Here is a 16,213-nt window from a genome sequence, read left to right on the forward strand (position 1 = left end):
AAAGTGGGCAGAAAAAGGTGAGGTTTTTAATGGGTTGATCCTGATCCTTCTTATCGTGGTCCTTGTCCTATTGGCCAACCTGGTATTACATTCAGTGGTACTGGTCTTCCTTATTAGGTCTTCTTGGGGTGGTATGGTTTGTGTGATCCTGGTCTGGCTGCCTTGGTCCTCATGGCATGGGTTGTCCTGGTCTGCCTAATCCTCATCAGCATGGTACTGCTACCCTAGACTTCCTGTTCCAAGGGTAGTGAAAGGGTGACTTTACGCCTTTTGTAGATGGATTGATGGAGTGAGAGATTGTAATTTTCCAGTGGAATACTTGTCTGCATCTTCAAATCATACAACAAATTGTTTTTCTGGGTTACCTGTGAGTGACATGGAGGGTGAGCAGGTAGATAGCTGTGTTTTGGGTGCAGGAAAGTGCGCTATCTTTGGTGGAATGGAATGAGGCAATTGACAGTAATGGTATTTTATAGGCAGAACAAGAGTATGTGGTTAAGGGATGGCCTGATAGAAGTAAGATTCCTGTGGAATTAGAAGGATTTCAGCAGAGGAGGAACAAATTATCTGTGAATGCTAAGATCTTATGCAGAGTTTTGATTATAGTGCCACCAGATAGTTTAAGTGACACGATTATTAATTTGGCTCATGAAGGGCATTTGGGAAGGAACAAAACCAAAGCCAGAGAAACCTATTGGTGGGCAAGTGTGGATCATATGATGGACAGAGGGGTAAAGGAATGCAATTTGCATGCTCATAGTGACAAAAGTATGGTAGTAAGAAATGCTCCTTTGTCTCCATTTGAGGTGCCTTGTAGATTTTGGTGCAAATTGTGTTTTGATATTGTTGAGACCTTCTGAAAGATGTTGGTGTGAATCATATGAGGACAGTGCTTCATTTCCCACAAGCAAAACGGTTTGGTGGAAAGCAAGAATAGTATGGTCAAGGCTTGCGGTCAACTTGCTAAACATACTGAGAGTCCTTTGAAAGAGATACTTAGAGAGAAATTGTGGGCACACAGAACCACACCTAGTGCAGCAACTAATTTTGTTTCCTTGTATGTGTTGAAGGGGAGAAGACCGTAAAAAAGTACACCCTAAGTGGTTGGTGGGTGTTGAGGGTGAGGATGGATTGAGTTTTGATGCTCAAAAGAGAATAGCTGATCATCAAAGGAACTACAAAGACAGGTTTGATAAAAGCATTCGGTTTAAGTGCAAGTGTGGCATGTGGGGGATAAAGAGTGGATTAAAGGACTGCACTTTATTAAGAAAGGGAAGAGCAGATTTCTAGGTCTTTATGAGATTATTGAAGTGAATGTGGTGAGAGTGCCAACTGGTGAGTGGTGGAGTATGTCTCGGTTAGTGAAATGTAACGGGGAGTTCATTGTGGGTAGTAAAAATGGTAATCGGGTGTCGGTTCCTTGGGTTACCTGAGATCAACCCTAAAGGGTCAGGCTTACACCGTGTCGTATGAGGATCATATTGATGGGTGATTTCCTCTTATTTATTCTTTCTACAGACCTCTGCCTTCTTTTGGCTAGGCAGCAATTTTGTTTCATCCATGATTGTGGGGTATTATACTTACTCTCTGTTATAAATATATTTTTTCTCCATTTGTTTGCATCAAAATTACACATTTTCTTCCTGTGTTAAAGGGGGAATATATGTTATGTTCTAGTTGCGTCTGTGCTTGGGGTTGGAACATTCCACCTGAAATCTGGAATGTTTAATGAGAATGTTGTGGGAGGCAGGGACAGTTGGCAGAGGACCTCGAAAATCTAGAAGCTATTTGGTGCTGGTCATCCGCTTACTAATACATTTATGAAATGCCAGATGAAGCGGATCCGCAGGAGTTATTTTCATTGGAAATGCAGCATACTTTTTAACAGTGAGTTTTTAAACCTGCACCGAGAAACATTCCTACCCCTCACACTGATGAAAATACTATTAGTGAACTAAGAGTTGTCATGTGTGCCCTATTTGGGGGCTAGATTCTCATGGATGCTCTAATAGAGCAACATAATACGCTAATAAATTAAACACAAGAGGTTTTGTACAGTGCATCTCCTGAACTCAAGAAAGGGAAGAGGCGTTTATATGTGCTAATGAACGAATAGGTGGTCCAGTGAAATAAATTATTTGCCTACGATCATACAATTTTGTCAAGACTGGAAGCCAAGATGGAGCTCAGATTTTCCAGTGTCCAATTCAGCCTTTAGAGGCTTATCGCTTTCTGACATCCAAGGTTAATGCTTAGTCTTTAATTCTTAGAGGGTAAGATTACAGCAGGAGAATTCACATTTTATTTTTTTGAGTTTCACACAGCATGAACCCTGTCGAAGGAGATAAGAGTGCTCACAACAGACAAACAACATTACACCGTTTTTCTTATGGTACAGGGTTATTTGCCAGAATTTGTAGGATATAGAGGTAAGGCAGGTATTCGAACTTGGTTTCCTATGTTGCATGGTCGGCTGCGGTGGCCACAAGGTCACATCACCTCCAGTCAAAGCTTGGGCTGTTTTGAGCTTGAGGTTCCAAGAGGACCTAGGGCTGAGCAAGAGCCAGGTATCCAACTCGAACGTGGCTTGAGCTTTCAGTGACATGCCCCCCTCTAAGTAAAATGAAAGTGAGAACGAGAAATCAATTTCATTATATCCTCCCAGCATGTCCAGATTTTCTGATTAACATTGAAGCGCTCTCCCAAAACCCAGTTTGCCCAGATTAGTAAAATACCTTAGCAATGCATACCTTACATCAGTCATCCTTGGCAGGACAACTTTATAACTGTACCGTGAGCAAAAGATGCAGCAGGTCATAGTGTATGGAATCTATCTCCACATTGGTTTCTAGTGCCTCATGCATCTATTTTTAAATGTCTCCACATACTTCAGTAACCTTACATTTGGGACACCCATGCATGTAACTAGACACAGCACTGTGCTTCATCTTGAGGCAAGGCCTCTGCTAAATTAACACCCCAAATAGTACAATGATATATAACAAACCCCATAAGTTTTGATTTCTAGAAGTATTCTGGTACAAACCAGGTGAAAGTTAAACCCATAGTACAAGGTTACTTGGCCCCCTTATTTAAGAAGCGTGAACTAGGAGATTAGATCCATGAGGGTAACAACGTATGAAACACTGGCCACCTTTGGGAACCACAGTTCAATCTCGAAAAGGTCCAATAGGAGAGGATGCCCAACCAATACTCCTTCCCCATTCTTTTAAATTAAAGCTTCTGATTGCGAGTTGTTTAAGGCATTGTACAAACGCTATGGATAAGGCACTTTACATACATTTGTCACAATATCTAAACACTAACATTTTTGTTAGGCTTTTTGAAAATTTGCTATTTATTGTATTTCTTATAGCACAAATCAGGCCCGCTAATGGAGCCCTGAACATTAGGAGACTATTGAAAAAGTGGAGATTTACATTGACCATATTTGCAATCATATTTCCAGAGATAAGGAGAATGAGTTATTTTCCCACAACCAGAGGATTTTCCCTCATGTGCCAAGGTTGCAGTTGAAATCTAGGTCTCCAGATTCAACAGCTTAGCCTCTAGACCAAATCCCCTGCTCATAAGGGGGAGGGAACTCCCATGTTATTGTTAACCAGGTGTAGGCAGAGGGTCCTGAGGTGAAGCCAAGTGCCCTGCCCCACTGTATTCAATAACTACATGGAAAAGTCCTCCATTGTAGATAAGAGTGCTACTGTAACTCAGACCATTAACATTTGGGGTGAAAATCACAAAATTGTAAGCTGGTGGGTTCGTCATGGGACTACTTAGGTGGAAGGTTACAGGAACAGAGCTGTTGGAGTTGTTTGATGATAAAGCACCACCTCATTTGTTAAATTAAAATGTATTGTGGTGAATGCCTGGATTTGAGGTCACACTAAAGATAATTTAGGAAGGGTGATAGTTATGTTCTTTAAAAATAATTGGTGGTGAGTACTAAGGTGATTTGATTTGATGGACCATGTTTGAGAGAAAACATTTTCCAGTCATGGTTTTCTCATACAAGTTTTAGAAGGTGCTACAGATTTTTCTTATTTGAGGCATCATATATACTTTTTAAGAAGCTAAATATAGTTGTAGACCGCAATCCCAATCGAATTCCAGCATCCCCTTTCCACCTCTGGGTACTCAGGATACCCATCTTCTCCCATCTTGCTTAATACCTCCTTAATTTTTAAATGGTAACATTTTGGTAGATGTTAAAGGTGTTTTCAATTTTCCATTTAAATGAATGTGAATTAAGTTTTTAGAGCTGGTTGAAGCTATTTACACACATATCTCATATTTAAAATTAGTAACATTGTGCTTCAATATGTAGGTAAGACCTTCCAGAAGGACTTGCTGTTTTGACATTTATTTTGTTCTTTTTTGTTTTCCTTCTCCCTCTTGTCAGTAGTTGCTTTTCCATGAATGAATGTGCACTGGCTTCAAAATAATTGTTATTGTGAGTTAAATATAGGGAGATTATGAAACACATGCAAACATATTTATTGTACATAGAATGACTTATTGTATACCTTGTAAACTACTACATTTAAATTTTATTAAAAATAACAGGTAAAAATATAACAATGCTATTCCAAAACAGTGACTGGGAGCACTTTAAACCTATAAACAGCACATGGACAAAAATGTTTTTGGTGTCTCATTTATTTCAGGATGTTGTAGCAGCAATGATAAGAAGCATTTCTATGTACATATTCAACCTTTTATTAAAGGGGGTGAATGATTCTAAATCTGTCAACAGCAGATCTTCCAGTGCAGATAGGTGAAGATTCTACTTCTTTATTTAATCTGTTCTGGATTTCATAGGTAGCTGTTTGGGAAAGAAGACATAGTGAAATGTAGGCTGATTACTGTAATGAGTTTGACTCCAGTATTAGCAGTGAATCTCCAGGATATATTGCGATTGGCGATGAGGCAAGCAAAATGCTGCATTTTTGGTAGTGTACGCTGTCTAATTTACAGTTGTTATTAAGGTTATTGTATAAGGCTCTCGCAGAATTCATGCTGAACATATTGTATTATATAATTACTTTAAAGGGCTTTGGGCCAGTCTCCTTCAGCCATTGGCTTGTTATATTGTCAATCAGATCTTGGGTCAGCCCACAGGAGTATTTTGGTTTCTATGTTTTTGTTGGTTGTTGTTTAGCTACGTTCTTCAGCTTCCATTGAAATGCATGAGGTAGTATCTTACAGTCTCCAAGCGGACCAGTAATACTGGGGAGCTAGGGCTGGAATATGCATCTGTAAAATTTAAGGTACAGATAAAACCAGTTGCCTTTATCTGTAGCATTTAATCTTAGATTTACTTTTCATTGTAGCATCAATTTTCAGATGCAGTTGTCAGCGCTTGTCCTCCTTTACTCAAAACCAATAGTACTTAGTACAGTTGTCAAACCAATTGGCTTGTTAATGCTAGTTGAGTTAACAATTCTTGCTTTGTTAGACTTTATTTCGGCCCCAAAGGCCATAAAAGCGACATGAGATGTTACAATTCACAGTTTAAAATATCTACATCAAATCACAGTTATAAAATTCACATTGTGCTCTTGTGCTTTGTTTAACAAGCTTATTGGTAGCGCACTACTGGATTTTCACAAAGCAGTGATAAGTGTTAGTTTATGATAATTGTTTCTGAATGTGACTTTTATACAGGTCCACTTTGTTGCTCTTCGGGTTGAGGGAGCGCCTTTGCAATGGATCATTCTTAGGGCTCCAAGAGCACACATTATGCTTCTATATATTTTCCTGTAGAATTTATTTTCATGGGATTTTTGAAGTTAACTTTAACTGTTGGTCTTCCCTCATCAGATTGGATCCTTCCTCCTGTAGATCTTCAAATCATGGAGTCGGCCCTGGGAGAAGTCACAATATCCTGGAAAGAGAATCTGTCCATGGAATTCGATGTCCATGATACAATACGGTATGCGGTGGTTCTGGAGACTCCATTCAAGACAATGCAGGTGACATATTAAATATGGACATAATGTACAGTATATATTGCAAATTCAGTGATGTTTGTATTGACCACTTAAGGGCTCATGCTCTGTTCTGCATAATTCTAGTTGCAAATTGCATGTTTGATAACTACTGATACAATGGAGTGTGGTATTTACCAGATGAACAAATTGTGATTAATCCTGGGAAACAAGTCTGAGAATGGGGGTAGCATAACAAATTGGGCTATTTTCTCCTATTTCTGAGGTATGCAAACACAGATTTTGTGTATTTTGCATGCACGATTTGTTCCATGCGCCACATGGAGCAAATCTTAAGGGTAAATACTCAAGTGGTGCATTATGTGCACATAAGTGAGAATATGTATTAATACACAAGCTGAAATGTGTGCATGACTTGGTATTCACAGCTGATTCTGAACGAGGGCCTTAGCATGTGCACATTACATATGTTTTACAAGGTGCAAGGATCTCAAGCAGCACAATTCACGTGACATTTTGCTACAGCCTCTCAGTTGTTAAAAGTTCCATAACGGGTGCTTCTGTGTCCATCCTAATACCATCCACCTCCTTTACTGATGCTACACTAGATAGCCATCTAGAATGCCTGCTGTAGAAATGACTCTGAACTGCAGGAACTATGAACATTGCCAAAACCTGCAATGCTGTAATAACCACAATAAAGGAGCTACATGGGCTTTGAGCTGTATGATGTCATGAATGAGATGGAGAGCTGGGAAAACTGCCATGATCTCTGTTGCTACTAGTCCAGCTCTACTAATAACAAAGAATCATGAGCTCTGAGTTGCACAAGTGTCAGAGAGGAGTTGCATGAGATCTGAGCTGCACGATGTTCTGAATGAGAGGAAGAGTTGTGAGTCCTATTGTGATCTCTTTCACTACCAGAACAGCTCTACTAAGCATGCACGATGCTCGGATTGAGCACCAGATCTAGAAGTTTTTCCATAATCTACTCTGTTATCTACACAGCTTTATTAAAGCATAACAGTGAGGATGCATAAGCCTTGGGCAATGCCAGGTCTTGAACTACTAACTATAATGGTAGAAGTTGTGGTGGGTGTGAATTCTACTATAATCAGCAATGCCATACTAACCTCAGTGAAGGAGCTACAGGACTCTACCATATTCTGAACAGCTAACCATGTACGTCTCTGAGTAGGTCCATACTCTATAAATACATGCATAAGTATAAATACATACTAATACTTGCATAGATATATGCTGCTGCCTGTTTTGCCGTAATCGCAAAATGAAGGATCTACATCAGCTGTGATCCATAACATATCTTGCAAGCTTAGCAGCTCTGAACTCTGTAATATCTTACAATGTCACACTAATCACAATAAGGAAACTAGAGACTATGTAGGCACAACCATATCCTGAATGGCTAGACATAATGATGGGTGTGCAGAAGCTGTAAACTCTAACATAATCTGCAATGCTATACTAACCAAAATAAAGAAAGTCATAGTCTGTAAGCTGTGCCAGGTGACAGTTGGAAAAGGTGGTGCTCTGAAAGGGCGAGAGGTTGCCTGACTGCACTCCCTCCATCATGCAACAGAAGCTGATGTGAGTTGTTTTATTTGCTACATTGCCGTAAGTGACTCTTTTGTAAAGCAGCTGGTAAGAGCACGGATATGTGACACAGTAGTTAAGGGTCGATTTGTCCCATTGCTTTTTAACCATAATGTGTTGTTTTGCATTGCACATTTTCCTTGCAGCCATAGATATAAGAATGCATCCACTTTTATGGGAAAGGCAATGTAATATTTAATTTAACATTTTTAATATGGAAATGCAACCAGAAAATGTTTTTCATCAAACATTACAATGTCGGTCGGAGTTGCGTCCGACCAACACCGTCGTGGTCTCTGGACAGACTGACCTCAAGTTGCCTGCTACACGGTGCAGGGATTAACAGGGTGAAGGGAGCCCTGCTAGGAGCCCCCAGTGTCTCTTTCCGACAGGGTTTCCATGTCGGAAAGCCCGACATGGAAAGCCTGTTGGAAACCAACATTGTAATCCCTACGGACGTCGGAAATGCCGTCCATAGGAATTACGTCCAGTCTCCGACTGGCCGGCCAGTTTCACTTCCGACCGCCTAGGTTGTAATTAGGCAGTCGGAATTGAAACTAAAGCTTAAGATGAAGTCTTTTGTAAAGACAAAATATTGTTTGTGTTGTATTGGGTGCACTAGATGTGGTATAAATTCTTGACTATATAAAATCCCATGGTTGAATTACCCACAATGTATTCAAATAATTTTCCCATTGAGAATTAACATAAACTTTATCTCTAACAATTTCTGAAATCATTAACAGATTATAAATGGAAATAAGTTAGAAATACCTCAAAATCAGGTGCTATTCATCTCTCCTTTTTAGTTTCCAAATAAATAGGCAATCCTTTTCCCATTTTGTTTTGTCCACCATACAATTTGACTAGCTTTTATTTGAAAAACATATGCATTTCCAATGTTTTATTGGTTAAAGCCCAGTAGAGGTTCTGTCAATTCTTCAAGTACTTTTTTTTAGAAGTAAAGTGTGTGTGTATTAAGGACTCAATTTGAACACGCCTTTGAAATACTTATTATAGATCTTTTTATGTAAGACACACTTTAAATTAAATCCTTTTCAGAAGCCTTACAGGTATCCCAAGTGATGCATACGGAAGTATCTACAACTGGATGTAGGTACAATTATTTATTTAGCAAAAGCTTCAAATTTAGATACAAATTGCATATCATTGAACAATCTAGTATTGAACCTCCATCTATGCTCTTTCTTTTTTTTTAAAGATAAAATCAAAATTTAATGTACCTGGTACATGATCTGATGTCAGGATATTTCCAGTTTCTGAGTATAGAAGACAGCCATTTTTTATTCAATCAATTCTGGAATTAAATCCATGTACTAGGGGCATATATGAAAATTCACAAACACCTGCATTATGTATCCTCCAAGTATCAGTTAATTCCCTTTGTGAAACAACTCTTGACAATGTTTTTGCATTCTATTATCAAATATACTTATATTTAGATTTCCTGTCAAGAACGTGGGTTTAGTATTTGGTACAATCACCCCCTGCTCATACATTTTCATTGGGATGTTTATTCAAGATCATATTAATACCATTATAAAAAGAAACCTCAGGATTAATTGGGCTAAACATAGGCAATATACTATAGGTATACCATCTATTTTAAGGATTAATAAAATGTATCTGCCTTCAGAATGGCATGAGATAATGATCCATTTTCCTTCTGAAATGTTCTGCAGTAGAAACATAACTCACACACTGTCTTTCAAATTTCATCACCTCATCTACAGAAAAATTGGATTTTTGAAGCAATGCAATAATAATTTTACATTTAGATTATTAGGAAATAACTATTTGTCTCTTGATGGAGTTACGCACATCTTACACATTCCAAGATACAAATCTAACCATGACATGAAGTCAACACTGGTCAAGGAAAATAATAAAACTGAAAACTTCACATCAAACATGATGCATTTAGCCCCAAACACACAGGAAATATATCAACACCACCTGGAGAAAAAAGTAAATAGAATGGCACTAGATAAGAATAAAATGAGAGACAGTCAGGAGCCAATAAGCTATGACTAAAATTGTAGAATGAAATAGAAAATGTTTGAAAGGAGGATGAGAACCACTGAAATAAACAGCAAACCTCACCCCCAGCCACTGCCTATCAACAACAGACAATTAAAGACTTGTGACCATACCCAAGGAGCTCTACACAAAATAACAAGGATAAAAAACATGAGGGAAAAACAAAAACATTCAATTTTATTTTACAACAACCTAACTCAAGGAACATTCTATCATCTATCCATAAGCACAGCCAAATAATGAAACATATTGAAATATGACAAATATGTGATATAACAGTTCTAAATATCCATGTATTTGCCTTCAAATGTTATACTATATTTTCTGAGCGTCTCAGTATCCTCATACATTATAGTTTTCCATTGTGAGTCTCTCTAAACAAACAGGGATGAATTCAGCCATAAAGTGGCCTCCATTGCCTCAGTGCTGGTTCACAAATCAAAAAATTGTTCATGGCTCTCAGTTGTACAATTTGCTACATGCTTTAAACTAAAATCTTATGTCCTGAACAGATACATTGTTCTCTCTCCTTTACCACCATCATCACCTTCATGAGAACAGTATACTCTAAAAAGAGCATTCTTATACCTCCTGATTTCTCATTTCTGCTTATCAGCTGTAATGTTTTACCCAGATGATGAGCTACGTGGATGTTAATGTCATTTGTATCTTTGAGCCCCAACAATTTGGATAAGACATTTTTCATGACAGCCATTGCATCCTCAAACTCCACCCCATAAGGCAGATCATGCTCTATTTTAAAAAACAATATCTTTATTTGCATTTTTACAAACAAAAATTATAAGTAACAAAGAGTATATTTGAGGTAGGGTATGGGTGCCCATGCCAGGTGCATTAAACTTTCTCATGCAAGCTGTACAGGTATAATAAATTATAATCAAACTCAATTCCGTAAATCAAACAAGTGTGCATTTGATTGTTATTCTCATACTTAATGCCAGATACAAACGTCGTTGGATTCACACTTTTATGTACAATAGTGTGACTATTTATTTACCCGAACCTACCCCCCTATAAGGCATATCATGCTCTATAAGGTTATTTCTTTTATTCCTTTTTTCCAAATTCTCTGCCTGTTTTCCTGGGATTTTGATTTCGGATTTTAGATTAGATAGTCTCTGCACAACATTCTCTGCATTACTAATATGTTGCTTTATCTCCAAAATTAGGTTACCGTGATAGACCATTTATCATCTATTATCAGAGGCTTTCTGTTTGTTTCCTCTATGAATGGTCTGAAAGCTATAATCCATTCTAATAGGGCTTCCATGGTTAATCCAGAATTAGGTTTCATAGATGAAGGTGGGTCTTTTTAACTGTTTTCATAGATACATTACCAGCCGTGGTGCTTTCTCTTCATGCTAAGAGGGTGGTGAAACTGGCTTTGGTGCCATGCTTGAATCCATCAGCCTGAGGAGAATCAATTTTCATTTTGCATGCAGAGTGGTCAGAAAGGTGACTAAGGGATAGCTTCCTGGATGACAGCACAGCCTTAGCGATACATGTATTCTTCTTCGCCCCCAGCTCCTTTGAATAAAACAGGAGATAAAGTAAATGCTCTGTCCATAACAGTACTTATAAAAACCCTATAGTCTGCAAACATTGAAAACTCGTGCATATTATAATGTAGGCATATAGTTAAAAATATGACGAGTCACCTATATATACAAGCTGAAAAAATAAATGTGTTCATTTACAGTTATGTGTGCAGACTTTCAGATGCCGGCATGGAAAGCGCACCAAATATTCTGCTTAAGAAATAAATACATTTCCTTTCTGTTAGGTGAGTAATGTCGTAGCTTAAATGTAACCATGCATAGGTACTTTCACAAGTTCTAAAAGTTAAAACTCACAATAATTGTTTCTTCCGTAGAGATAAAAAGGTAGCACACCATGGCTGACAGAAAGGGCTGAAATGAAGTGGCCTAGACCCTGAATGGTGACTAGGACTGCAACCTGCACAGCTGATGAATTTTCTTGCATTCCATACAATTTATCTATCAATTATGACATTGAAATGTAAACATAATAAACATAATAAACAACCGACGTTAAGTAGAGACACGCTTCGGTAAGCACGGTTTGCGGTTTGTGAATGATAAAGACTTCATTTGTATTTTCGCTATATCGGACGTATACTTTATTCAGGTTTACATATGTTTTAGGTGCCACGAAGCATTGGGCTACCTGAAGAAATCTTCAGCCACTTGCATAAAACAGCTTGTAATCATCGTTTGACGGTCGCTACTAATTCACACTCATTTACTCAATGAGGTGAGTTTATAAACTTTAGTTTTGTTGTAATGCTGAGAGCACCATGGATTCTAATAGTGGCTTATACAAAGGCACCTTTTCTATTTTTAGGTGTCCCAGAGAGGGAACATGATTTTGAAACACTGAATATTCACACGTATTGCCATCAGGTACGTGTTTGGTTTTACTGGATAAGCTTGTTTGTCATTCCCTCATTGGTGGTCCTGGTACATTAGAGTTGTGTTCTCTTTTTCATCTTTTTACATAGAGAAGGAACCACTTTGTGGAATCAAGATAGTAAGTGAAAGTCAGGTACACGTTTGTTCACAACACTGTGGTGAAGGGAGCACGATATGTACATACACTACATAAGTATTTAACATTTCATTTGAATCCAGGTGTGCAACAATTGAGAATAGTCTCCTTTCTTTCCTTTCAGAATACCCCTGACGAAGGGACTTCGTGTCCCAAAATGCATTGGGTGTTGGTGCCGCAATAACCTTGTGGCACGCAAAGAATAATATAATGTGGATATATCACAATGTGGATAATTTATTTTTCTATTGAAAGTTTCATGTTAGACATGTAAATATTCCTTGTTTATTATGTTTATTATGTTTACATTTCAATGTCATAATGGATTAATAAATTGTATGGAATGCAAGAAAATTCATCAGCTGTGCAGGTTGCAGTCATGGGGGCATATGTATCAACATCACCATTTGCGATTCTCAAATAGCGATTGTTAAGGAATCGCTATTTGAGAATTGCAAAACGGGATGTATTTAAAAATTCGCAAACTGTTTGCGATTTCTTAAAATTCCTTAATTGCGATCAGCAAATTGCGAAATCGCAATTAAGGAATACCTGCCCATTCATTTCTATGGGCCAGGAGACCCATAGGAATGAATGGGAAGTAATTCTCAAATAGCGAATTCGCAATTTGCTAATTGCTATTTGAGAATAATTTCAAAGGTGCAAGGGTGTCATGATGACACCCTGATGCACCCCTGAAATGAGCATGTGTGTGCATATGGCGCACATACATGCCCTAAGGGCATGTATGAGCGTCACGTGGCACTTTGCAAAATTAACAATAGTGCATTTTGAAAGGAAATCGCAAATTACCACCAACTGGAAGTTGGTGGTAATTTGCGATTTCTTAAGGATAATTCGCACAACTTGGGTGCTTTTTACATATCATTTAAGAAATCGCAATGTGCGATTTCTTAAATGATTACGCAAAATTAAGAAATCGCTAAATTAGCAATTCCTTAATTTTGCGATGGGATTTTGCCTAATACATCCCGTTTTGCGAATTTTTACTCGCAAACGCTGTATTTTGCGATTCGCAGCGTTTGCGAGTAAAAATTAGCTTGATACATATGCCCCCTAGTCACCATTCAGGGTCTAGGCCACTTCATTTAATTTATTTCACATATGCATCGCAGGCATATTGGCAACTTAGCACGCATATCGCTTTAAACTATTTTTACAATTTCTAATAGAGTGCGCTCTCCACCCACGTTATTTTCTGACAGAAATGACTGACATATTTATTGCCATTTGTAGAATGAACAATACTCCAAATACTTTCTTTTTATAATAACTGCTGTTGAAAAAAGAGCATGAATGAATCAATGAAAGTTACAAGTATTCGTCTTAATGTATAATGAAGTGATGGCAGTGGCGGGTCTTTAACTATTGTGACTTCAGCTTCACCTCATGTCATGGCTGCCTCGCATACTTTGAGCAGAAGGACAAATTACATCGCAGTCAGATCGCACTTTCAAGGAGAAAATCGTTTTTACTGCAGACTGACTTGTTCCCCTACCCCAGCTCAAACAAGATAAGTTCAAAACCCCATAAATCCTGAAGAAAAGGGTTGTCATGTAGGCACCGGCATGGAGCTGTCCTAGGAAGCAGCCATTTTCATCAGCCTCCAAGCCAAACCCCAATATATGCATTTCTTCCTGGAAATACTTGCACTTTGCTGCTCATCAGCACCCATTTCGAAAGGACTCTCACTCAGTGTGCTGGATGAGAGAGAGGAGTTGCTCACAGTCTGTCAGGTGAACATTAACACCTGCATAAGGTCTGTAACACCCTTGTCAATCAATCAATCAATCTATCAATCAATGCAACTTTATTCGATCATTATTTGTTCAGATCATAAAAGTACATAAACAGCAGTAAATTTAAAAAAGTAACTCTCATAGGTGGATTACAATACTCATTTTATTTCGGTTCTCATAAAAATAGTATAAAAAAGGGTATAAAATACATGCAGAGCTCCAGTATACGGGTTTTAAAAACTGCCAGATCAAATATAAATTAAAATACAATATATAATTAAATACATTCCATAAAAAGTTATAATCCCAAGGACTTTCTTTTTTTCATGCAAGCCCCCTAAGTGGTGGGTAATGATTTTAAGAAAAATAGTGCGACCCATCATTGAACAAACACCCTTGTCCTTTCAGGCTGCAGGTCAAACAGATTTATTGGTGTCCTTCCCCTGTATAATACAAAAAAGTGACGAATGGAAGGCTTGAATTAATCTCAACCACTGGTAATCACTCAGAGCTGCATCCCAATCCATTGTTTGCATGGTGCCACCTCAGTGTGGACCTAGCCATAGGCAAATAAGTCTTGACCCTGTGCAAATGGGAATTGTTCAGTTCCAAATGCCAGACCAAGTTATCCCCTAACTGGAACACAAACAACCCAGAACCACTTTCGGCCTTACTAAGGGTCATGAGCCAGGTTTAGCTTGGTCCCAGTGGCACAGCGTGCATGGGACCCATGTCTGGGGAAAATGCATCCCACTTCGGTCGTCACACTGTAGGTTACAAGAAAGTGATGGGTGATGAGATGTGCGACCAGGTGTACCTCTGCTCAGCCTCTAGCACCCCTGTAGACTGTCATGCTGCTCCGAGTGAGACAAGACAGGTATCACTTGCTGCTGAGGCCAATTGAGGCTGAAGTTGTATTTGAAAGTTTTGAAAGTGCCTCTTAGTGCAACATGTCAAAAATGGGAGTTAATTTCATTAAATGTTGTTACAGTAAACATTAATAGAGTATGCCTATAAAAAGCAACTTGTGTATGTAGGAAGAACATTTTGGTGGCCCTACTAATAGGGCATTTATCAGAACTCCAGGATTGTAGCATGACTTCAATTTTGCTGTGATGCAAGACACTGGGAACCAGACCTCAGATAATAGCCACTCCAATGGTGGCTACCAGTTGTTCCCCCTCCATTTGACGCAGGCGATGATTCTCATTTCTTAAGGAAGATGTCTACTACTTTCTTCTCAAAGAGGTAGAATCAACAACATGGCTCCTGAATCCTTCCCAAGGAAGCAATCCCCATTGTCCCTCTCAGGGAAAAAGGACATGGTCAACAATCTTCTATTCATGAGTTAGCGCTAGGACACCCTAATTGCGTGCTCTACAAAATTTATAATAAGAATATTAATAGTGAGACCCTGCCACAAATTCCCTTCCGTCTTCTGATTCAATGGGTTTTTAATAGCCAGATCAAATTATGACAGTTGTATAGACCAGATGTGACACCACAGTGTAGGTAGGGGACATTTAATACAAGTCAGCATATGTCAAAATATAGCGTGTCCAGTCGGCTGGGATCTGTAGTACAAAGCAAAAAGGTTGGTTCTTTATACATCGGGTTAAACAAAGAGAAATAAACACCGCACATGCATAAGTGTTATCTTGAAAATGTGAGGCGGGGAGAAAGGCACATTCCTCCTGTACAACCCTTGACGGGGAATGCACAGAGGATCTGGGAATGAAGAGGGAACATAAGGCAGTCAAGGTAGCATTATAAGGAGTAACATTCCTATGGGGGGCTTTACAGCCAGTTGCTGAGGGCTATACATTGTTGTTAAAGTCCCTAAACCTGAGTAATAGGCCTGAGCCGCAGGCAAAAGCCTATAATGAGGGAGAGGGCCTTTAACAACTGGTATAGCCTGAGGCAGAAGGGCTATAAGGCTACTAGAACATTCCACCCACTAAGGGTAGAATATTCTAAATAAAAAAAGGAGAAACCATAAAGACAAACATTGGAATGTTGGAGCAGAAGGCTTGTACCAGCCATTTTAAGCCCAGAGCTACTCCATTGTCTTCAACAGAGCTCCCAACACTCTGATGTTCTAAAATAGCATTATAGCCCGCAGTAGCAGGCTATACCATCCATTAAGGACCCTCTCCAGCGCTAAAAGCCTGAACCGACAGCGAGGGCCTTTAACAATGGAGCGGGCCTTTAATGGCAGGT

General features: G+C 38.8%; 1 protein-coding gene across 2 annotated transcripts in view; it reads left to right on the forward strand.

Moving 5' to 3' along the window:
• IL5RA (interleukin 5 receptor subunit alpha) overlaps positions 1–16,213 on the forward strand; it is a 185,624-nt gene that overhangs the window by 63,202 nt on the left and 106,209 nt on the right. For both annotated transcript variants that reach the window (XM_085627561.1, XM_085627562.1), the window contains exon 3: positions 5,842–5,993. In XM_085627561.1, coding sequence (XP_085483687.1) covers positions 5,842–5,993 — 152 coding nt within the window. The remainder of the gene's footprint in view (positions 1–5,841; positions 5,994–16,213) is intronic.

Source organism: Triturus cristatus, chromosome 9 (assembly GCF_964204655.1).
Source record: "Triturus cristatus chromosome 9, aTriCri1.1, whole genome shotgun sequence".
In the NCBI taxonomy this organism is placed as follows: Eukaryota; Metazoa; Chordata; class Amphibia; order Caudata; family Salamandridae; genus Triturus; species Triturus cristatus.